The sequence below is a fragment of the Agelaius tricolor genome, unplaced genomic scaffold (genome assembly GCF_023055355.1).
Source record: "Agelaius tricolor isolate 1412-34295 unplaced genomic scaffold, bAgeTri1.0.p SCAF_10, whole genome shotgun sequence".
In the NCBI taxonomy this organism is placed as follows: domain Eukaryota; kingdom Metazoa; phylum Chordata; class Aves; order Passeriformes; family Icteridae; genus Agelaius; species Agelaius tricolor.
In genome coordinates, this window is record NW_027269270.1 from 32,135,307 (window position 1) to 32,160,956 (window position 25,650).

At 39.0% G+C, this 25,650-nt stretch overlaps 1 protein-coding gene across 1 annotated transcript in view; it reads left to right on the forward strand.

Annotated features, from left to right (window-relative positions):
• The window catches only part of ARHGAP15 (Rho GTPase activating protein 15), a 321,093-nt gene that overhangs the window by 43,831 nt on the left and 251,612 nt on the right, over positions 1-25,650 (forward strand). Inside the window, exons 3-6 of the mRNA XM_071435464.1 lie at positions 3,072-3,146; positions 6,303-6,364; positions 7,720-7,807; positions 14,227-14,316. Coding sequence (XP_071291565.1) covers positions 3,072-3,146; positions 6,303-6,364; positions 7,720-7,807; positions 14,227-14,316 — 315 coding nt within the window. The remainder of the gene's footprint in view (positions 1-3,071; positions 3,147-6,302; positions 6,365-7,719; positions 7,808-14,226; positions 14,317-25,650) is intronic.

Below are 25,650 nucleotides of genomic sequence, written 5' to 3' on the forward strand. Positions count from 1 at the left end.
TTCCCAAAAAGGGATCTCACGAACTTCTCCTGTAAATCTCTGCCTTTCATTGTACCCTGGGAGGTGAGGTAGAGGACTTGTGACAGATATAATTTAGGTTTTTTCGTGAGTTTATTAGAGTAATCAAGTGGAGCTATGGAGGGAAAAAAAACCTAAACCTCTCTCCTTTATGGTCTATCTATTAAAAGCTGAATGAAAGAATGAAAATAACAGAGCCTACATCTCCCTTTGAATATTTTGGTACTTCATTGAAAATTGTGAGTATATTGAAACATGGCCATCTTGACTGCTGTCACCCAGGTTCTGCTGAGAACATTTTAGCTTTCAACTGGATTTATCTTAAGGGAAGTGATGTAACTGACCCATTCACTGGTATTTGTAAAATATATTTAAGACCAAATTTCTATCAGCCCAGCTGGAATTTTATCAAATCAGTCTAAAAGAATATATTTCCTGTGATGATACTGCTTCTTTTATTCAAGTTGTTTTGATTAATTTTCTTTGAAGTTCTATTTCTAAACCAAAAGGCTGGTAGAAGACAGTAAGAACTTTATTGAAGTTTCCATTAATTCCACTTGTGAGCAAAATATTTGGAGTCTTTTTCCAGAAGAGCTGGATCTTGGCTTACATAATTGTGGATTTTGGTTGTATAATTGCAGCTAGGTTCAGACTTTGGAACTTCAGGACTTCCTTTGCATGAGATTGCCCATTAGTGGGCTACCAAAAAGAAACACCTTTTTAGCAAATGTATCAATTAAATAATTATGTAAGAGGTTTACTCTTTTCCTTGCCTTCATGCGGTTTTCCCTAACGTTTCTTCTTTGCATACATAAAGAGGTTTCTTAAAGGACATAGTATTCCATCCACACCTGGAATTTTATTTTCCTTAATTGCTTAATATTTCCTGGAAATCTTGAATAGTGTCCTTTAATTACACCACCCCGATAATTTACTAGGCCTACAAAAATAGCAATTTTTACTCATTTCCTCCTTCTGTTGTGGATGGATTTAGGGCTCTGGATAAATCCTTTTTCAGCAAGTATCAAACGTGAGCATTTCTTTTGCAAATGCTCTGATCGCTGAGCCAGAGAGCGGCCGAGAGCTCAGCTCGGCGCTCCACACTTCACAAAATTGCACACAGGGCCCCCAACAGCCACGTGGGGCTCCTGGAGAGAGCAGCTGAATGCTAAAGCAGGCACTGTGGAGTGGTGGTGTGCCTTGTTATTTAATTTGGATGAGTGAGGAATATATTTGAGAAGCCATCGCCGGGCAATGCGTTCTCTTGTATGTTAAGGAATAATTAGGATGTGGGGGATCTGGGTAAGAGAGAGTTCCTGTGATCTAGACCTGAATAGTTTAGCTATATGTCTCAGGCACTATAGAACCTTCAGAGTTGTCTAACAGTAAAGATAAAGAAAAAGATAAATGGAATTAATTTATTTTGAATTTATATACATGCCTCTGCCTGCATTAATATTAAGCTCCATCCAAAATCTAAATAGAAGGACTGTAATCTTAGAAGTTCTCTCAATAGCATCAGCAAATCATTCTTGTTTACCCTACATGCTAATAAAACAGGAACATGACACTCCTGAAAACAAGATTGCAAAATACAGAAAATGTGGTCTGACATTTTTTTTCTCCCCAAAGGAGGGACTGCCACTAACTAAAGTATTTCTTATGAAAGCTCGATTGCTTAAGATGCAGAATATTAAGAGAGAAAAACACTTTAGGACACAGCCATGTCACCAGCTGTTACTCACCCTTAATGAAATTGTTAAGTGATATTCTTCATAAATAGGTCAGAGAAACTTTTGAATTGTGAAGGATGTTTTATCTCTTTCTTTGAAATGTTTGTATTAAATTTAGAACTGGTAATTCATTAAGCTCATTAGCTCTGACTAGGAGAGTAGAGCAATATCTAGGATATAGATTTCAAGGCTTAAAAACCTTAGTGCTTACAAATAAACATGAAAGCAATGTGTGGAGAAAAAATATGGGATCATAATATGTTTAACTGTTTTTTGAGCGTGGCCCTCTGGATTAATTAAGAACATTTTCTATATTCAGACACTTGAATATAAACAGAATACATTATGACTTTTGGTTAACTCTCTTTTAATAGGGGAAAAGAGAATGCATTATGATGAATACAGTGGAAAGTAGTTGAGACTATATTTTGTTGTTTGCTTTGTGACTTGAGCTAAAAGAGGAAATAATCACTAAATTTTACAGAACCTCAGCTCATAATTATATATTTTTTGATTGATACTGAATTTAAACAGTAAAAGTTTTATGTGTATATATATATATATACACACACACATATACTTGCACACACTTTTGAGGGATCTGTTCTTTGTTGCAGATTTTCAAGGAAATAAAATGCTGTTGAGCTCTGCCAAATGCTTGATTTATGAAGTAACTTTTATTTTGTTTTAATAGTTTCTGGTATAAAGCAATAATTTTTCAGAATTAAGTCACAGTTGATTACATTGTGTTCCTCAAAGAAAAGGGAGAATTGGAGGAAATCAAGGACTCAGTATTTGGGAGCAATTGTAGAGTCAGAGTTACAGAATTGCTGTAACCTTTCGATCATGGAGACTTTAGAAACAGCCTTTAAAGCAGTTTAAACTTGCTGGATTTTTGTGCGCTTTTGCCCAATTGCTTTCTGGTTTCTTCATTAACTTGCTTTTTGTGGCCTTGAAGTTACAATCAGCAGCTTTCCTATTTCTCTAAAATGGGTTTAAGAGCACCTAAGCAGTTAAACAATTTTTGAGGTTCCTGATGAGAAAAAAACCCATAATTTAGGTTATTATTATCAGCTGATTAATTTTGAGGTAAATTTGCCCATGTGACATCACCAAGAAACACATTTATACCAGAGTTTTATACCAGAGTATATCAGCTGCACATTTTAAGTACCCAGGGCTCAGAGGAACACCTGAAAGAAACCCCAGTCCTCCACCCAATGCATGCTGTGTGTGCCCTGTAATGAGATGTGTTGGTCCACCTTTACCTGCATGTGTTCAAATCCTGTCTGAATGTAAATATTTCTTCTTCTTTTTCAGATAAACCGTCACAGAAGAAATCTTTCCCAACACAACTTGACAATTGCAGACATCATCAGTACCCAGGAACCCCCAGTAAGGAATTGCTCTGTGGAGCTGATAAATCACTCTGGTTATTTATTGATAATGTAAATTTTGCACTTGCTTTACTAAAGCAAGTGAGGATTTGGATGCCTCAAGATGTTAAGGAATGTGAGGGACTTTGGTTGATCAATAAAAAGAATGTTAGCAGGTGCAGATGTTAGCAGGTGCCAAGTCATTTACATGGCTTGACTTTGCTGTTGGTTCTGTTGAACCTGACTGGGGTATCATCCGTGCTAATATTTGGCATAAAGGAATGTGATGAAGGCTTTGTCCTCTCTTTGACCTTATTAAGGTGTTTTTAATATTATTATTCATTTGTATAAGAAATATTATAGTGAAATTAAAAACAATAAATTCTTGACATTAGAAGAATCTAGGGGGAATGAGAAACAGATGCTTTTCTGCTAAAATAAAATGAATATGCAAATGCAGATTAATTAAAGAAAGTTTGGTATCAGCAGTACTGTTACTTACACAAACGTTTCAGGATTAGGTACGTTCAGAAGGTTTGAATTCTACTCAAGAAAATTATAAAACCTGTATGTGATACAGTGATAATTATGTTTCCTTATAGTTTCTAACAATATTAGCCCATGACAATGAGAGTCTTTTTATTTCTTATTTAGAAACTCAAATATTTACAATATGTACTCTCATCTGTACTATTCTTCTAAAGACAATTTAAAAACAAATCAACACAAACTCCACAAAATTATTCCATTTTCCTATTTCTATGCTAATTCTTCAGGGCATTTTGGGTCATTTTATCAACCTTCACATGTTGAAAAGGTGCAGGAAGGGCAGCAGCTCAACAAAAGATGATGATATTTATTGAGACAGAAGCAGAATGTATCATTAGGATATATTTGGAATTCTTTTCAGTCCAATATCATCCATTTGCAGAGGTATTGCAAGTTGATCCTGAGCTGTCCTAGAAGTGTTTTCTTGAAAAAAAAGTAGCTTAGAAAAGGGGATATTAACAGATGTTAAACAAGGGGAATGCAGCACCCCAAATAAAAATTATAAAAATATTGGGGTCATCCTAGATATATTTTTCTTTGACTTTTGAGTAGTTTTTTTCATAATTCCATGCATGCTCTTTATATTAATTACAGAGAAAACTGTGCACCTTATCAATTAGAGGAGGCCATGCTGATTTTAAGTACAGCACCTGTACTAATTCAATTAAAGCAATGTGTGTGAAAGGAGTTTTCTTAGCACTGAGAGGGCTCATATCAACTGCTGCTCTTGTTGCTTTTTACTGTTCAGTTCTGAGCCATTTAATTTATAGCAAATGGTGGATTTGAGCTATGTAATTTAAGTCAGGATATTTTATACACTCAATATTTGTTAGTGGATTTGATATCCTGGCTGAAGACAATTATAGGGAAAATATGACTGAGCAGCAGCATTTTCATCTGGAAGCATCCAGTTCTTAACTTCCCAAGACTGACAACAAAGGTGATTCAGATCTGATGTTGAAAAATAATATTTTCCTTTAGTCCTGGATTGGTTAAGATAGCAGTTTGGGAAAGTGGTTGGTAAACTTTGAAAACATGAGATTTTGGATCTGATTCAGAGGAGCAGTCAACAGCTTGAATGGCTGACCAATGCTCCTCCCAGTTTCTGTTTCCAGATGGATAGAAATATTAAAAAGAATAACTTTTCTCATATGATGTTTGGCATCTCTGGCCCTGGCCAATGACCAGAAGTTTTATACCACAAACGAGAAGCGTTAGAAGGGGAAGAAAAATATCAAAAATGTAAAGTAAGGGGGGGGGGGGGGGGGAAATATATGAAGTAGGTGGAGATGGGGATTAAACCTTATTTTAGCTCTGCTGGTTCACCCATCCATCACTAGATAAATAGTGGCATAACTCTGCACAATAATCCCTGCACACTTTCTCTCTGGGTTTTCTACGGTAATGATATGCATGACAGGAATTTACATGAGATAAGTACAAATTACAGATGAAGCTCACACTGATCCTCCTGCACCCACTTGAGAATGTCACTTAAATCACTGTCCAAGGGCCTACAGGCCTTTCCATAGGTACAAACTGATATCTACACAGTATATGTGTCATTACATGTTGTATATCAACCACAGCCAAAATCTGGGGAAATTGTGAAACATACTACACTGTTAAAATAATGCTGTTTTGTACAATCAAAATAACAGACATGTTTGATTTAAAAATCCTTATATTGCCTCTTAAAGCATGTTTTATTGCTATTTAATGGCTTTGCAGACAGCAAAATTCTATTGAAATTGTTATGAAATTGCCTTGTGATGCAATTTACTACAAAGACCATGTGGAGTTTCTAATATCCAAGTCGGGCACTGGCTCAGTAGTGTTTGAAAGCAAAACCAGACTCAGTCTTAATCACAATTTTGTTTCTTTTTCCCATTACTGACACAGTTGAGACATCCTTAGTTGATGAGACCTGATGAGATGGAAGGTCATCGGGTTTGGCTGAAAAACAGTCATCTTGCTTTGTTTGTTTTTAGCTTTTTAGTATAAATTTATATAGACAGCTCAAAAATGAGATATTTCAGCTGATCAGAGAGCCAAGGGTCTGCAAGGGGGTCTGGCTTAAGGAAAGTGTTCAGAGAGGTGTAGGAGCACAAATTGAAATGAAAAAAAACAACAAAAGACCAGGCCTAAGTCTTGCTTCTAATACACCAAAACTCAAGCACAGTGTTTGAACCCGAAAATCAAGTGTCACATTCCCACATAGAATCCTCAGTGTGCTGTAAAGAAACACAGTATATAAAATGATATTTTAATGTCATTTGCCTGCAATGCATTTAAAATTCTCTTTTACTCATAGCTAGAAACTTTTTCCACACTTACATAAAATTATTCTAAATAAATAGAATAAAATAAAGTAAAATAAAACTTTATTGGGTTTTTATTGTGGTTAATTTTGTGTAGTAGTTGACTTTAAGAGTTGTTTTAATATTGTCTGCAAATACTCAAAAGAATGGAACATATCAGAAAAAAGAGGTGATTAAATTGAGAATTAGTGTAAGATCCCCCACACTAGAGAATCTGGATGCAGACTCCTATGCACGTATTAAGTGGTTTTATTCAGCTCAGTAAATGATATGGTTATGACCTCCTTTTTTTTCCTTTCTTGCAGGTAGTGACGAAGGAAGGATATCTTTTGAAAGCAAAAATAGCAGATGGTGGCAAGAAATTAAGGTATAACATGGAAGTGTGACAGAACCTAAAAGGGATCCAAGAGAGCTGGAGAGGGACTTTGGACAAAGGCCTGGAATGACAGGAAAAGGGGGAATGGCTTCAAACTGACAGAGAGTGGGGTGGGATGGGATATAAGGAAGAAATTCTTGCCTGTGAGGGAGGTGAGGCTCTGGCATAGGTTGCCCAGAGAAGCTGTGGATGCCCCATTCTATCCATAAATGGGGTCATTTGGTATAAATTGGAACTGGATTTAAGATATATTCCAAGTTATATTACCACTGACTTCCTTGGTAATCCATATTCATCCAGCCTATCCAACTCATAGGAAAGTTTGTTTAAATCTGCACATAGCACACTTGACCACTTACACCTTTGTGCACTTACAAGACCTCTTCAAAATCGAAAGACAAAATAGAGAAAAATAATGAAGGCCTGAAGTGGTGCTTACCAACAGACAACTCATATGCACCATGAGGCAGATCAATAGTGGGTTTATGAGCTTTCCTGTAAACATCAGATGTTATGACCCCTAAATTCAAAAGTTAAACTTGAGCTGTTGATCTAAAAATAGCTTTTTATCAGATCAGATTTATGATTATGTAGTGGTTTGAAAGCTGTTACAGATAACATATATAATAGCATTTTCCTCTGAGTTGAATATCATGATTTTCTGTCTCAAGGGTCATTCTTTCACATGTCCATGTGTATTTTTAATTCTCCCTAGCCGCAGCAGTTTGTCAGTTCTCTAAGTCTGTACCATGAACTCCTGATATTTAATGGTTACTCAAACCTTGCTCAGATATTTTTCTTATCTTCCTTGCACTCGTGTAAACTTTTAATTTAGGGAAAGGAGACAGCATTTGGGACCTTTCAAAATAGACCTGTTACTGAGCTCTGTGTAGTCAGATCAACATTTTTCCTTCTCAGTTTTATTTTAAGTATTAGGTACCAGAAGGGCACCAGCTATTTCGGAGTCCTCTTCTTGTGAACTTTGAGCATGTGTGAATAATCCCACTGTTTTCATTTGACACCATGGCAAAGAAGAAACACAAATGGGCTTCAAAATGTGAATGAGGAGAAAGAAGCCCTTCAAGCTTTGATAGGTTACATTTTGGGTATAATTAGGGTGGTGCAACTCCATCAATATTGATGGAAGTTTGTTGACAATGTTGACTTTAGACCATTTTTGTTTCTGACATGTATATATTAATATGTATTACGTTTCAATAATTAAAATCCATGTCTAGAAATTAAATATATTTTACCTCCTACTTGAATGCCTCACAGATTTCTTTTTTTTTTTTCTTTTTCCTTGTTTTTTTTGTTTGTTTGTTTTTTTTAATATTCTTTGTAAGGAAAAATTGGTCCACCTCCTGGATTGTTCTTACTTCTCGGAAAATGGAATTCTACAAAGAGTCCAAGCAGCCAGCAATGGCCAACCTGGTAGGCAATCCAATATCCTCAGTCTCCTGGCAACTATTATTTCAATATAAAAAAGTTGGTGTTTACAGAAGACAAATTTAGACTGAGCTGGCGACTTCAAAGGTTTGAAAGCAGCTGAAGGAAAAATGCCTTGATAAACTCTTAATCAGATGTAGTGTGTGTGAAGAAATAGGACACAGCATGTCCTTTATTAAGAGGTGCATTTCGAGAGTAATTGCAAAGTGAGACAAATGGTGAGTGACTACCCAGTAATGTGAAGGTAACACTTTAAATTAAGGTGCCACTTATAAATGCTTTATTCTTATTTATGAAAATGATCACTAAATGCAGCTACTTCTTCAAATAATGTATTATAAAGTATGTTATAAAATGCATTAGTAATAAATGCTGAACAGATGATGCGATGAGAATCTGTTGCAAAGGATATTGTGAGGCGTAAATTGTATTAAACCATGCATGTGCATCTTTAATACATGAATTTAAGTTGTTATCTACCATCCTATAAAGTGGTTTATACATTAATAAATAATAATAAATTATTTATAAGCGGCACCTTAATATAGGGTGTTACCAAAGCAGAAAACATTATAAGTTAGCAAAGTGATTTTTTATCGCAGTATAAATGTGACATCCACCATATCCCGCTAACCTCCCTGAATATTTCTACGACTCCATCTAATGCAGCTAATGCAATTTCTGTAGCCTGTAGTTACTACAAAGTGAAATTTGCAGTACCTTTTTATTGTGCCCCGAGGAAAGGCCACCGATCTCCATTGGGCACACGCGACAGCTCCGCTGCGCGAGCGGTACCGGCGCGCGTCCCCTCAGTGCTGGGCGCAGCCAAACCTCAGTGTGGGCAGCAGAAGGGAAATTTGGTGGCTCTGTGACACTGTGGGCGGTGAAGGGACAGATTTGACAAAGCCCTGTTGTGAAAGGCTCTCAAGGCCTGATCGAACCTGCCAAATCTCATTGGCTTGATGGGTGGCCGCAAAGGTGCTCTCTTTGGCAGGAGTCACAAACAATAAGTTATTTTTCCTGTGGCAGGTGATGCAGACCACTCTTCTATAAATCCTAGATCTATCAATGACACCTGTCATAAAATCAGCCTCGAAGAGCACCTTTTCATGCCGTGTATTTTTTGAGACTTGTAGAAAAAGAAACCCAGAACTAAGATATGAAACAATAAAAACAAGTAAAGGGTGAAATCTGGCACTTTCTGCTTGTGTTTGTGCTAGTCCAGCTGGAAAATACAACTTCTCTGCAGCCATGATAACAGAAAAGCTTATTATTTTTTTTTTTCAGAATCACCTGTTTTCCTTAAAGTTGACTTTTATATTATTAGGAAAAAGAGAAATGTCTAAGGTGAATTTATTAGAACTATTCTTATAATTTACTAAGTGTCTTGCACCCCTCTCTGCTACCTCTTCCCTCTCTTTGCAAGTTGTTACCCAAATTTCAGGAGATAAATGAACTGGTGGAAATTTAACACACAGGAGGCTTGATTTTGCTCTGAGACTCCTCAACATGGTTAAAATCCCCATTAGCTCTTTAGGGATTTGGATACTAAACTAGACCAGCCTGGAGAATGGGGTTTTTGGCCCAAATCTCAAATGATTTAACTAAAAAAGTGATGGTGGTTTATGAAACAGGACCTTCTGAGAGGTCAGTCCCTTTCCCTGAAGCCTCAGTCACCACCAGTGCTCATTTTATCAGTGAGATAAAATCTCCTGTGTTAGGAAGAACACAGACATATTGAACCTGTATTTTTCTCATTCTGGGGAGGGCAAAACAATGTTGGTGGTTTTTTTTTTGTTTTATTCCGTGCTAGATTTGAATGCTGGGACTGTGAACTCAATGTTCACTAGGTGAGAAAAATCTGTTAAAGTTACATTTTCTGTCTGTTGCATAAAACTTAAATGCAACAGTAAATAAACAAATTAGGTAAAGCTTGAAAACAACAAGAGTTGTCAGTGTTCATAATCTTATAACTCAATTTCCTAAACTCAAATTTTGCATGTCAAAAAAAGCTAAACTGCTGTGCTTATCTCATCTGATAAAGTAAATGCAGTGCTTATTTCCTTTGTGAACCACTTAACCAGATATAATTTTAATACTGGAAAGGGACTAATACAAAAAAAAAAAAGGATTCATTAGAAGTCATTTGTTTACTGATTTTTATTTTATTTTTCCAGTTTTTGTTTACTTTGGAAAAGGGGGAACTCAACCATTAATTAAGTAATGTAAGAGAAGCTGTGTTCATCCACAATAGTATGAATTATAACAAAGCATTTTTATTGTTAGCAGGAAAATGATGTGACTTACCAAAAAGATTAAAGTTCCTTTGTATTCTAAAGATATTAATTCATTAATTATTAATTATTAAATACTGTACTTGGAGCAAAAATTTAGAATAAGACAGCATCATTAAAAGAGGAATGATATTTCACAAAACAAAGGCAGCAGGAGAGAGAGAAATGAGAGCACTTCTAATACCTCTTTTCATAGCATTTAGAGGTGATCTAAAATTCTATTTGTCTAAATCTTTAGTAATGTTTTAATCAAATCAATGGCAATATCTAAAAGGTTTTGCTGTTCCTGTGTATGACTGTAGGTGCAGGACTCACTGTGGCAACTTTGCTGTTGCTCTGCATGGAGAGGACTGGGATCCATTGCTTTGCTTTCTGGTGAAGTTGGTGGCAAAATCTGGAGTTATCAGAAGTAATAGAGCACAGCAATTAAAGCACACAGAGGAGAGATTCAGAAAATGAGATTGTTTACAAATACTACTGAAAATGCAAGTTTGCATCCCATGTAGCTAAATCATTAGCTCTTGTTGCTGCCTTGATTTTTTTGTGGTCCTGGCTTTAATACACTTTTCTTTTGTTTGTTTGTTTTTTGTTTAACCATTCTTATGAATTTGACTAGCTCTTTATTTTAAATTAAGGACACTGTGATCTAAATGAATCACAGCTCCATTCTTCCTTAACAGCATTTAATTCTATCATCAGTTGGTCTTTCTGACCAAGAAAATGTAGTCAGTTTATTCCCTCAGATAGTTTATTCAACTGAGGTTATTTTAACCTCAGGTTATTAGCCCATCTGCAAAGTAATTTAGTGAGTGAAAATGCTGCTGAAATCCATATTCATGTTTAGGAAGATTTCATCTTAGCAGACACTTGTATCAATTTACAGCATAACCCCCTGCAACAACATTGATATAACATAATTGCTCTGACTGCAGAGCACAAAGCAAGGACGTGGAGAGCTCAGGCTTCCCAGTCACCTTAACTTGCTCTCTCCCAGGGTCTCTGGGTGTTGCATAACCTGGGAAGCCAGCTCTGTAGCAGGGAAATTTTTAGGCCAAAATTAATGTACGTTCCTTGTACATTTTCTGGAGTTCTGAGGGGTTTCAGTGGGTGCTCCCCAAGCGCGCAGCAGAACAGTGATGGGCAGTTTCAGGCTCAATGGCTCTGAAAAGGGAGCTGGGGGTGCCCAGCCTGGAGAGGAGGAGACTCAGGGGTGCCCTCATCACTCTCTGCAGCTCCCTCAAAGGTGCCTGTGCTCAGCTGGGGCTGGGCTCTTTCTCCAGCAGCACTGACACACCCAGAGCACACAGCCTCAAGCTGCACCACGGGAAATACAGGTCGGATAGCAGGGAAAAGTTTTTTTTATGGAAAGAGTGATAAAGTTCTGCAATGGCCTGCCTGGGGAGGTGGTGGAGTCCCCATGCCTGGGTGTGTTTAACAAAGCCTGGATGTGGCACTGGGTGCCAGGGTTCAGTTGAGGTGTTGGGGCTGGGTTGGACTCGATGTTCTTGAAGGTCTCTTCCAACCTGGTCATTCTGTGAACCCTGTGAATGATTTAGCATGAAGTTTTCATCAGAAGCTTCACATTTTATGCCATACTCATGAGTTCATAGACACATTGTGGTCAGAACTGATAAATTCTCCAAAGGATAAGTTTTCATAGAATCAGAGTTTGGGTTGGAAGAAACCTTAAAGATCATTTTGTTCCACTTCCCTGCTGTGGGGAGGGAAACCTTCCACTAGACCAGGTTGCTCAATTCATATTTATTTCCCCCAGAGAAAGAGACTGACTCAAATAATTATTGCACATAGCAGAAACCTCTTCATCTTTCCCACACCACAAGCCTGCATCCCATCCTTTCTGGAGAGGGAGATGCACATGCTTGTACTTTTCTTCTGCTTATTACAAAATCAGAGCTGTAAACAAACTCCAGAGTACAGCAACAGCAGCAAAATTACCCTGTGTGTTCATTGGTGCACAGAAGAGTCCAGCTTCTGCTGTTGCATATATTTTTGTACAATAAATTTAAATAGAAATTAGAGATACTACAGAGTTCACTATTCCATCTTCCTTCCTCTCTAGGCTTTTGTTTTTTCTCCCTTCAGTGTTCCATGGCAGTTTTCCTGAGGAAAATATTCTGTAGCCCAGTAATGTTCACTATCAAAAAACTATTTCTGTTTCTTTGTCTACATGTTAATCTCCTCTTTTCATCTCAATGTGTTTTCAAAATTTCTCAACTCTTTCTGCTGGTAGAATAAAGCTGCCCCTCTTTGTGAAAGTATTTTCCAACTCAAACTATCCATGTGGGTAATCTTTTTTTCAAAGAGAGGAAGATTGCCCACTTTGAGAAGCCTGTCTTGTGTGCTCCTGATGGGTTGCAGAACTGCCTGTGTGGTGCAGATCTGGGCATTGCATGGAGTCCTGGAGATGATCTAAGCCTCATAGCCCTATTTATACAAGTATTGGAATATTGAGAACTCATTCATTTCATCCACAATTTGAATATTTATTTGCATTAATATATCAGTGCTTGGGGTTTTTTTACAAGTTCATAATTTTTGCCGTGCAAATATTAGTTGATTAAATTTCTCAATATTTTTTTTGCAAAATCAAGCCTCAATGCTGCAGTTTTGATCTGCTATTAAAAAATTGGAAAGACTAAACTCTTGTCAGAGGCCAGGCAGGAAATTTGAGGCAGAGGTGGGGAAAATGAAATCCAAGTTCTTCTCTTCAGTGGTTTAACCACAAGAACATCCTTCTGTTTTGAAGAGTATATTTCTTCTATTAAAAAAAATTAATAATATTTTAAAAAAAGGAACAAAGGCACACAGGACTGTCAGTTTCAGTGGAGCTTAACCATTGTGGTTTTATGGTTTGGCAAATGGAGAACATAATTGCAATCCCAGTACTGAAAACTTCCAGACACTAGGCCTGCAAATCACTTGACCAGGATCGCTTTGCTTCTTTTAACCTAAATAGGTTCTCTTCCTCCCATCTCAAAGGCATCCTGGAGAACTCACATATTTTAGCCTTTAATAACAACATCAGAGAAATCCAGTGAGTAGTTTTTGGAAAGCTGACTCTGTGGCTGGTGCTGGACTGGCCACTCTTAACTCTATAAAGTCTGTTTTGTGTCATCACTAATGACATTTTTAGGGTAAGATGGCTTAAGAGCAGCAGAGAAAACAGTTGCATCAAGCTGATTAATGAAATTATGTGGATATCACTCCATCCCCTACCCAAAAGGGAGTTAGTGGTGCTTTTTTACTTTAACAGTAGTATTTTTACTGTTGAGTAGGATGTGCAGCAACCCAATCTAAAAAGCCTGCTCTGAACTACAGGGGCTTTGCCAGAACTGCTGCACAGGCAGAGTCCCTGGAGAAGGATCTTCGATGGCAAATGAGGATTATTGTGCTTTGCACCAACTCCCAGCAACGTAAATGATACAGGCAAACAAATCTGCTCTTTGAATTCCTTGCATCCATATGGAGGAGCAGGGGAGGCAGAGCTGTGTCACTCCAGGATGCGTGGACTGACACTGAGAAGTATCAGCCCTTGTGCTGAGCTCTTTCTGGGTGTGTCACACATGCCCTCGAAGCCTTTTCTTCTTTTTTTAGGAGCAAGAAATGATAATTTGTTTGGAGAAAGGAGATAGCTTCTCTTAGAGATACGATGTATGTTCTTGTCTAATTTCTGTCCTTTCCAGTTGCATCAGTTTAAATTTGCATTTGGAAAACCCACAAAATTTTTCCTTTAAACTCAATGACTCTTCAAGAGGTTTGGCAAAGTAAGCATTGAAAATAGCTGGTCCATGTGTCTGCATTTGTGTTTTGATCTACTATATGTTACACTAAACTCTTTTTTAAACCATTTAATTGTTTTTAAAATTATGTTCTAATATAAGAACCTTACTTCTGAACTAAGACACCCCAAGAGTGGTTATTTAACAATACCAGGGTTTATAATGAGCTCTTTTCAGTAATACCAGCAGCTGTGCTACAACAACCTGTCACTTTAACTTGATCTATTCTTGTTTTATCTGATAACTGTCCCCATTTGTGAAAAGTCAGGCCATATTCATGTTGATATTTTTTTTTTCTTTTCCTTTCCAGAAGCCGGGATATAAACCTGAGTGTGTGGATTTGTGTGGTGCTCGCATTGAGTGGACCTCAGAGAAATCCAGCAAAAAGAATGTCTTTCAGGTAAGAGGCAAAGCATTCCACTGCTCATTTGTGTCTGAACTCTGAAGAGGTAGGCTTTATTTCCTTGGTTTTAATAACTAGATCCTGATTTAACACAGCATTTTTCTTACCAGTAAAGGAGTGTAACACTTTATCCAGCATCGGTTTACTATTTTTCTAAGAGAAGGATTTCTGATGACTGAGTCTCCTAAACACTTGAGAACCTGTTGATTTATTGATTAATGCTCTATATTCAATTTGTTTTTAAAACTTAGTAGGTAATTGCTTTGGGTTCAGGCCTAGAATCTTGACCTAGAGGACTTCCATAAACACAACTTCTTCAAACTGCTTATACAAGCACGGCTCCAGCGCAGTGCGGTTTCTCTGTTTATTTTTATTGCTGCTCAGGGTCCTCAGACGGTGATGACCCAGGTTCACTTCTGCAAGGGGAAGGGAGGATTTTTAAAAGCTTGCCTCTGTCAGGGCCAGCAGAGAAGGACATGTATTTCTCACAGGACTATTCTTCATTGATGGAAAATAATATTATTTAATTCCTTCGTCCAAATCCCATTGAATTGAAAGGGAGGATCAAGGCCCAAGAAGATGAAAGGAGGGGAAAAGCATTACTGCAAGGTTAACATTCCAGGATCTAGGGGCTAAAATAGTTTATTGCAACATCTTCAGGTTTTGGACATAATCCAGCTCCCATGAATATCAGTAGAAAGGATTTGTTGTCTTTTTCTGTTTCACTAAATGTTGCATCAAGCCACATCAAAATATTATTCTCTATGAGCCAAGTTGCTTCCCAGAGTTCTAACATTAAAAATGTTTAACAATACAAGCAATAAAGTGGGTAGAGATGCAGAAGGGAACATGTCAGGGTCAAGATCCTGTTAGTTACCAGAGAGTCCTTTGGCATCATGACCAATGAAACATGCTGGAGGAACCAACTGTGTCTGGGTCTGGGATGGAAGGAAAAAAAAAAGCCACTACACATAAAAAAAACCCCTAAGGGCCTGTACATGGCTTCTAAAAAAGAAATCTCTTTGGGTCAGCTGTGTGTTACAGAGGCTTTTTCAAGGTTTATTTTTCTAGACATCTTTCTAAAGCACATGCAATATTTAGAAATATTCCTCTTTTCCAAGACAGCGAGACTTATGCTTCTATACCCCCCACATCTTTCAGGTTGTCTTGAGACAACACTTGGGGCTTTGTCATTTCCTAGGTATTTTTAGAATAAATATTTTGGTTTTTGCTGTCAATCTTCAGCTTTTTCACTTGGAATGTGATTAAGTATAACCTTAGCCTTCACTCCTGCAACCCCCTGAGCACACTGACAGGTCTTCTGAGCTTCTAGGGTTTATTTCTCATTTTGCAGTGAGCAAAATTCCCGTTTGGAAATGCATTTCAGTGATTCATTTGAGCTAATACATTTCCAAAGTAAAGACAAACGAAGCTCTGTTATTGATTTACCAAACTGGTGCTACGAGGGCTCTGCAATGCATTTTCTTCTCACTTCTGTTCGTGTGAGGTGTAACTGAATCAGAATAATGTGAGAAAGGAAACTCATGCACTACTGTTTGAACCCATTAAAATGTGTCTTCATCAAGCCAATAAGTGAGTGGGAGAGACATTAAGAAGTAAAAGCATGGGAGGAAGGACATATGTTAAGACACATTTTGAAAAGGGATGGAGCATTGTTTAGACAGAGAGCTACAAGAAGATTGTGCCAGATGGTAAGAGCGAAAGAGGAGAAGGCTTTGGCACCAGTAGTGGTGACATTTTGGGAAAGGAAGGGACTGAACAAGACTGGTGCTACATGAGCAGATAGAGTGGGAAGGGGACTGCAGAGGGAGCGAAGATGTGTGAGATAGTCTGGAGGGAATCCAAGGCCAGTTGGAAAGCAGAGAGGTCAGTTGGTACCTGGAAACTGAATATTTCAGGAAACACTTCTGATCTACTTATTCCTCGTGGGTGGGAATAAAATTGATAGTGTGTGTCTACTTATTCATAGGTTTGTTCAAATGAAAACAACATGGGTGGCTTTCTTTAATGCTTTCTTTCTTCTTTTTTTTTTTTTTTTGCAACCTAAATATAGATGCATTGCATTGCTGTTTGATTAAATACATTAGCTGCTTAACTCTGAAGTGATCAGAAATAATTATATCTTCAAAGCCCATCAAAACACAGTTGGTGTTTTGTTTCATTACTTTCTAATAAAACCTTTTTTTCTCATTCAGTGGTTTCTTTGAGCTAATGTGTTGTATTAGGAGTAGGTACAGAATTTTGAATTTGATTTTGCCAGGGTCCTCAATTTGAGTCCATGAATTATAGATCATAAATGGAAAAAGACGATTGAAATTTTGGATTGAAGAAAAAGAAGGAAATCTTGGATTTAAAATCTAAGCAGATGACAGTTAATGGATAGCAGCAAGAAGATGGAGCATAGGAGTATCATAAAGAAAAACTAATTAGAAACGTGATCGATGCAGGGAGAAATAAAAGAGGGAACTGCGAGTGAATGATATTCGGGCAGGAAGATTTGGGTTTCTGGTCTTGATCATGATGCTTTCAGCAGCGTTACTCCTCTCATTTTAATTGAGCTACTCCCTTTTTAACAGGATAAGTCTGATCTGTCTCACACTATCCAATTTGTGCATGCAATCTATTTCTGTTCTTGATGAACACATTATGTGGGGGTATTTTTTTCCCTCAACTTTTCCGTAACAGTAACTGAAAATATGCACCTCTCATAGACTATAACCTCCTGGTTTCCTTTCATTTATTTTATTGATGGTGTAGCTGGCACCAAGGAAAAGACCTGGTTGGAAGCAGCTTCCCATGGTGTGGGGTGAGGTAGCAGCTTGCAGTGAGACACGGTGCTGTTTGCTCTTGCTGGCTGAGTGATGTGATGCACTAGGTCTTCATCGGAGGAGTGCTGAATAAAAGAAGATTTATGTTCAAATCACATGCTTTAAATATTTCTGCTAAGTGCTAGTTTGCTCTTTGGTGTTTAGCCTGAAATTTAAAGCACTGAGGATTAAAAGGATTACAACATAATCTTAAATAATCCTAAGTGTCATTTACAGAGAGATGGTTGTAATAACTAAATAAAACCATGTTAAGGGATGGCAGTGTTGTCAGTCAGCAACTGGAACAGAAACAGTGCCTGTGTCACTTTGTTGTTCTCCTCTTGCCTTTTTTTGGCTTAGTTTGATATAGGGTAGGTGTGTTTTGATGTGAGTTATCAAAAAAGAAAATAACTTAATGGGCTGCTTTTCAGTCAGTGTTGATATGGTGTTAGAAACACCAGTAACTAGGGTAATTTGCAGATCTTTTTCCAATATTCCACATTTCCTACTTTTAGTAAACTTTTCAACTGGGTCTTATTCTTCCCCCTGTTTTACTCATCCTCTACTCTAAGCCAAACAGCCTTTTAATTTGAAATTCAGCCCAGACTCCATGGAAGATGTGCTCTTGACCTCTGGATTTTTAATTCTGGGGGTTCATTAGCACAAAGTCCTGTGGTTGTACACTATTTCCTTGAAGAGGTTTTGGGAGATTTCTCTCAGATAATTCAAAAAGGAAAAGGAAAAGTAGGAGAGAGGTGAAAAGCACAAAAAAGGTCGTGAGCAGCATATTTATAAATCGATGAAGCTGCTTTGTTCTCTTAATAGCACCATTCATTTAACTAACAGGCATTTTTTGGTTTCTTTAGTCATAATTTTACCCTGTACACCGAGTTCACTTTTAGGAAGGTTTCATATGAGGAATTTCTGGAGTTCTATGGCTGGGCTCTTGCCACAGATGTGGTGTGATACCGTTTTTTGTTTCAGTGCACCGCAGCTGTAAGGGGTCACTCAATCCTACACAACTAAGACGTGTATTTTACAAATAGTGAAAGCTGTATAAGACCTACAGTATTCCGCCAGCAAGACAGCTGAAAGTACAACTGCACCTATGTGTAATATGAAAGAATTTATCTTGCAGCTGTTTCATATATAATAACATTTATGGCGCTGATCCTGGGTAACTCCCTTGTCCTTGAAGCTCTCCAGCTTTGTCCAAGCGAGTAATCTGAATGATATTGTTCTACATACTATAGGATCAGGATAGTGCCTGGATGCCTCCCAGGAATGGTTTAAGTCACTGCTTTTTGCCATGGGAGGGATCATATTTGTTTCCACGATCTCTCTAGAGGAAGTACTGAGAGCGCGACGTGGAGGGGCTTGGGCTGGGATTGGTATTTGGGTTTCTTTGTGTGTTTTTGAACATAAATGCTGCACAGAGGAGGGAAATCTAAAAGAGCCACCTTGCAGGCTTGTGATGGTCTTTATCAGCAGTTGGAGCCTGTTCCCACCCAAATCCCATCCCAGAGTTAGTCCCATTTCCTGAGCCTGAGAGGGCTCTTGCTTTCAGCTCTGAGTTGTGCAGGAACCTTTCCTGGCTTTGAATCTCCTATGCATCTGATGGACCTCTTGTGATCTTAAACACCACTTTGTCCACTTGTGGACTTCACTGCTCTGGCTGGGGTTTAATTTCTATCCTAGAGACCTGAATATATTATTGCCTGATTAAAAAACTTGGCCACATCACAGTCATTAGGTGGTGTCAGAAAGAGTTTCTTTAAGTAGCAAAATTTGGTTTTTAGAAGAACACAAAACCAAAAAATGGTCTTCATCTTCAAAAGAAGTGTGGCCAGCAGTTTGAGGGAGATGGGACCCCACTTTGAGCACCATGGAGTTACAGAACAAAGGGAAATTGTTTCCCACTGCCAGAGGGCAGGTTTAGATGGGATATCAGGCTGTTGGGATATGGGATATTGGATATTGGGAAAGAATTGGCCTTCCCTGTGAGGGTGGGGAGGACCTGGCACAGGTTCCTCAGGGAAGCTGGGGCTGCCCCATCCCTGAGAGTGTCCAAGGCCAGGCTGGATGGGGCTTGGAGTGGAAGATGTCCCTGCCCATGGAATGAGACCAGTTAAGATCCCTTCCAATCCAAACCATTCTCTGATTTTACATAAGTGCTCTTTTTATTGTTGGAAGCGGGAGATCTTGAGCACAGCAATGTGGAACAGACTCACAATTGCGGTTCTGGTTCTCTCTTCTAACTGGACCTTACTGGCAAAGCTCCTGCCAAAACATTCAGTAAAACCTAATCAATGAATGCAGATAATCTTTTGACTTCTCAACATGCCTATTTTCTATTGCAAGCTAAATCCAACAACACCCATGATTGTTTTGGGGTTTTTTTTTCCCCATGTATTCAGTTGTACTTTTCTTAATTTCTTTCATTTTGAACATCTTGTAAGTTTTAATGTATTTTTTTTTGGTGATCAAAACAGAAAAGTAAGAGTGGTCGTACATAGTGAAAGAGGAGAACTAGCCTTGATTTTGAGGCAAGTTTTGCAGGAAATAGAAAATTGCACACAATATGCATTTTAAACTTTATAAAATTAAGAAGTCACTTTGGCTTCTAAAGACTATAATATGATATTTTAAGGTAATGATGAGGAGAGACCTTTAGATATCCTTGGTAATTTTATTTGTTGTTATTTAATTTATTTTTTATGTATGGAAAAGGCAGATTTAACTGTAACCACTTCACCTGTGTTGACAGTAGCTGCTCTTGGGACCCAAGGAGGTGTTGAGGTGTCCCTGGTTAGTAAAGAGCACAACAGGCAGAAAAATCAGCTGAGAAAGGAAAAGATCCTTATCTAATTGAGAATAAGCAAGAGCCTGGTAACTGGAGCACTCTGGAATATACAGTTCTACCCTTGTTTCAGAAATGTTGGGTGAGAAATGGTCAGGCTTTTCTCACCAGCGTCTCTCTCTTAAATCTGATTTGACTCATGTTAGCCCAAAGAGAACATATGGAAAATGAACTGGAATTCAGATTGCTCAGTAATGGACACAGAAATTCTTGATGTGATTTATGCTCTAAGGAATATCAGGTAATAAAGCCAGTTTCACCCCCCCAAAAAAGTGACAGAAAGAGGGACAGGTGTCATTGCCTCTGTGATACAAGCAAAGCTTTACACAAGAACAGGAACATAAAAACTGTAAGGACTTTGGCTTCATTTGCATAGGAAACCTTAATGAAAATAAAAAAAAAAAAAAACACTTTTCTATGACATGTACAAAAATATTTCAATATTTTGATATTTCAATATTCAAGCTATAATCAGTTTGGAAATAGAGAAGCAATCAACAGGAGAGCACTCAACTGACAGCACTGTGCATTTAAAAAGTTTGGGAAACTGGGTCTTCAACCTCTGTAATGGAATTTCAAGGAACTTCTCTATCAATTTAACCTCTGTAATGGAATTTAAAGGATTTCAAGGAACAGCAACTTTATTCATAAAAAGGACAAACCAAGCAGTTAAGTTAGAAGTGCCACAAAATTATAGTTAATCTATTTCTCCCCCTTGCTGAGTCTGCTTTGGGGTAAAATAAACCCCTCGGTTATGTCAAAAAGGCCTTATGTATTTTGTGGTTACAGAATCAGAAAATTAGCATTTTGTTGTTAGTATTATTAAAAGAAAAAATTAAAAACCTAATTACCATTTTTTAAAATGATGTGAAAAAGTTGTTACTTTCCAGCAATAGTGAGGTCCACTCCTGATAAGTAATATTTTGTTATAGTTGGCTTCATGAAATAAGATTCAAAATTCTCAAAAAAGCTTTGGTTGATTTGTAGATATGTAAATATGATCTTACCTAGGCAGGTACTATTTTTTTCCCCCCATTATTGTCCTAAAAAAAAATCAGGAAAAAAAAAAATCTTTTGAAAAGTGTAACTTCAACAACTCATGGAGGTCTTGGAAAGGCTTGAAAGCCTTGGAGCAGAGGCTGTCCTGAGCAAGGTGCTGTGGTGCTGCTGTCTGTGGCACTGCACATCACCTCTGTGTGGCACCCACTGCAGGCCACAGCCTCCCTAAATGCTGGAGGACTCCAAAATCCAGTGGAAAAGCAAGCCTAGATTTTCCATGGAACCAGGCTGATTTTAACAACTCACAATCTGTATTCCCCCAGTCTGACCTTATGTGTATGAAGAAGTCTGTCTGCTGAAAGTGATGGTCAGAACAGCTCACTGTGCTTTTTAAGAGCCCATCTTTTGGCAAATCCAAGTGCTGACACGGGAGTGCCTGTGATAGGTACGAGTGCCTGCGTGTGCTCATACACATGTGCTTCTCAAGAAATTATCTGAATCACTTAGCCTGTGACAGCCACGCTTGCAGCTTTCACCAGTGCAGATGTTATTTGTCCATCAGGAAAGAAAATATTTATTTCAAGCCACAGGCATTTTCTGTGCTGCAGGAATAAAACATAGCAGCAGTTAATGCTTAATGTGCGTGTGACATAATTTTGTCAGGGACAGAAGCACGGCTGAGCACAAGGAGCAGGACAAATCTGCGAGAGCAGAGGAAGCACCTTGTGCCTTGGAAAACGAGAGAGCAACCCGGGCAGCGTGACAGAGGAGCAGCTTATTCTTCCCATTGTTTTTTTCTTCTTTTTTTGGCCGAATTCACAGAGGCTTGTGCAGTTGGGGAGGGGAGGAGGGGGCTCGAGCGATGTTATTTTGTTTTGCAGCTGAAGGAGCGAGCGGCGCTTTGCAGCTCCCGCATGCGAAATGGGGCTGCAGCCTCTGCTGCATTATTCATAAACATATTGCTGCCATCTCGTGGGCAGCGCACGGGCGGGCAGGGACACAGGCAGTGGAAGAGGGGACGGATATGGGCAGTGGATGTGGGCAGGAATGTGGACAGGGAAGGTGGGCAGGGATGTGAACAGCGATGAGGGCAGTGGATGTGGGCAGTGGAAGTAGGCGCTGGATGAGAGAATGGATGAGGGCAGGGCTGCAGGCAGGGATGTGAACAGTGGATGTGGGCAGGGGATGCAGGCAGTGGAAGTGGGCAGGGATGCAAGCAGTGGAAGTGGGCAGTGGATATGGGCAGGAATGCAGACGGGGAAGGTCTGAAAGGGCAGGGGTGCAGGTGGGGATGTGGGCAGGGATGCGGGCAGTGGGGAGGGATGCAGGCAGTGGGGAGGGATACAGGCACTGGATGCAGGCAAGAATGCAGACAAGGAAGGTGGGTAGGGATGTGAACAGTGATGAGGGCAGTGCAAGTGGGCACTGGATGAGACAGTGGATGAGGGCAGGGTTGCAGGCAGGGATGAGAACAGCGGATGTGGGCAGGGAAGATGGGCAGGGGATACAGGCAGTGGATGTAAAGGGGATACAGGCAGTGGGCAGTGGAAATGGGCACTGGAAATGGGCAGTGGATGTGGGCAGGAATGCGGACGGGGAAGGTGGGCAGGGATGCAGGTGGGGATGTGGACAGTGGTGTGGGCAATGGATGCAGGCAGTGGAGGTGGGCACTGGATGAGACAGTGGATGAGGACAGGGATGCAGCCAGGAATGTGAACAGTAATGAGGGCACTGGATGTGGGCAGTGGATGAGACAGTGGATGAGGGCAGGGATGTGGGCAGGAATACAGGTAGGGGAGGTGGGGAGGGATGTGAACCACAATGAGGGCAGTGGATGTGGGCAGTGGATTCAAGCAGGGATGTGGGCAGGGATGCAGGCAGCAGAAGCAGCCAGGGCTGCCCAGTCTGTTCCCGGTGCCACCCAGGCTCTCCCTTTCCCCGTGGACTCATCCTGCAGGGCACACTGAGCATTTTAAAAACATTTTTCAGCCAAAATTGGTGCCTGGTTGAATAACTCAGACCAGTAGCTGCTCTAGAGGAAGATGTCCCTGCCCAGGTCAAGGAGTTGGAACAGGTGACCTTTCCCTTCCAACCCAAATTATTCTGCAATTAACATTCATTTAACTGGTTTCTGAACCAACCAATATTTATTTTTTTTAATAATATCCCCAAAGACATGTGTTCTCTAAATTATTCTTTAGGTAGTAAATTGATGTTTTAAAATAGTCATTCTCTTCTGATCAGCTGGTAGGGAAAAGGTAAATAGCTTCACAAGGACGAGGTGGTTCAAGATAAAGCATGTAATGAGAATTATGGCTACAGATAGTCAGTAGGGTGAACTTGATAAAGCACCTCTGATGTGAGTGTGGCCCTTGGTGCTGTGTTTTGTGCATTTATGACCCGGGGAAAATGGTATTTTCTGGCAATCAACAGCTGAAAGACAAATGTAAGAAATGCAAAAGACTGGATCTCCTGGTTCTTTGATATTTTAAGGTTTAGTGCTTCTCCTAATGGAAAACAGTTAAATTAATTTAAGAACATTATAATTTTTCTTTTTTTTAAAATTTATTTTAAGCTAATATGAACAAAAAAAAAAGTATCTTGATAGGTGCCCAAACACTCCCTTAATTTATCAAACTCTTGGGAAAAAAAAAAAAAAAAGAAAGAGAAAAACGAATCCTGAATGAACTCACTCAGAGATAATCAAATCTGACTTGTTTACATGTTTGGTGCTGGTATTTCTGTGTTCAGCCACTACATTTTTTAAAATCTTGGCGAAGCCACTTGACTCCATTTTTTTGTGTTTCTCTTTAATGGCTGAGGCAGATATTTGGAATTGGCTGGGCACGGGGAGCCTTGGCTGTCCTCTCTCTGAATTTTCGTGCAGAGGGATGGCAGAGGAGAGGTTTGGGATTCACATTTTTTTGTGTAGGAGTGATTTCTTTGCAGACAGGATGTTTTTTTGGATGCTTGAAGGTGTTATAGGGACAATGGGAGGCAATTTAAATGCAAGGGGGGAACTGCAGGCAGTGACCTGCCCTCTCTTTTAGATACAACACCTCTGGTTTTCAGCTGAGCGGGAATTCCTAAACTGTGATTCATGGACCACTAATGGGATGGGGAGACTTTTTTGAAATGGTAATGCAAGACCAGGCGGCCTGAGAAGACATTTAAGGTGGTTCCCAGATGAAAGGAAAACCCACAAGAACGTTTTCCACCAGGGACCCTGACTTTTCAAACCTCCTCCTCGAGTTTATTGATTTTGAGGATGCGCCTGCAATTGATCCCAGTTAGAGACTATTTTTATATGGATTATGGCAGTTGTGAGAAATATGAGATTGAGTTCAAGAGCTGGATTTCTTGAATTCTGGATTGTTAAGTTTTTTTTACTGTTAGGACGTTTTATTGGAGTTTTTTTGTTGGTTTTGTATTTTGTAAAAAATTAATTTCTTTTTTATTTTTATTTTCATAACTTCTGCTCTGATTTAGGACAAAAAAAAATTCCTAAGAATTTCAGCCACTACATCTGCAATGGCATCTGTAAAACACAGTGATCCAAGAAGTTTAGCAAACATTTTCTTTGGCAAACAAAGTTGCAAGGAGGGGATGTGGTTTGTTTACTGTTTCATTTAGAAATAGTCTATCAAACTTAAATTATCAGACAACTTTAACACTTAAAATCCACAGCACTTCAGTCACACCCCCATCTTTCTTTTGTCCTCGTAATAGTCTTGATTGCTACAAGTACATTATTATTTTGAATTTTAATGTATTTAAAACCTGGAATGTGTTTAGCCTCCCTCAAGTCAGAGTTTTCAGGTAAACTGTCACAGATTGAGCTTTAAACTAATTTTTCTGGAGGCAAAGTGTGCATTTGTATATGTGAATATTTACATGAGAGCACGTTTTAATTTGGTAAAATGGAGCCAATTACTGTGATTCTCTTAAGTAATAGAATAATTATTATTATTTTCTATTATTTGAACATAGTCATCACTAGGTGGAGGCATACTTTACATATTCTATTGAACATGTCATCTGTTATGGACTGAGATGAATTGCACTGATACTGCAGAGTTAAGTGAATGATCCCATTTTTAGCCTGAACTGTTGAAATAACCTGTTATCACCCATGCCCAGCTCTCAGGCAGGCTAAGCAGAATTGAGTTTCAACCTCTGAAAAACAATTAAAAATGGATAATTTTTAATCACGTGCTGCCAGAAATGCCTTGAATTAATTCAGGAAAATTGTTAATGTGTGGCAAAGTTAAAAGGAGAAAACAAAGCAGTGGCCACGGAGCAAGAGGTTGAAAGGACAAACATCTATTTCTTTCAATACCTCATCCTGCAGTGCTTAAATCAATATGCAGTGGATTGGCTGGGGTTTTTTACTTCTCAGTTTAGTTGTGGTAGCGAAGCCCATTCCCAGTCCATCCATCCCTTCCTTGTGGGGCTGCCTGTTACAGACTGGGCAGGTTGGATTTTGGCTGAGGGTCACAATTCTTCCTCTGCTGATGTCAATGCACCAATTTCACCCACACTCTCCTGATTTACACTGGGGGTAGAAAATGCACATCTGTGCAGGTGCTAATAGTACCATGATGATGCTTTTTTCCTTCTTTCACTTTATGAGATGGTGGGGCT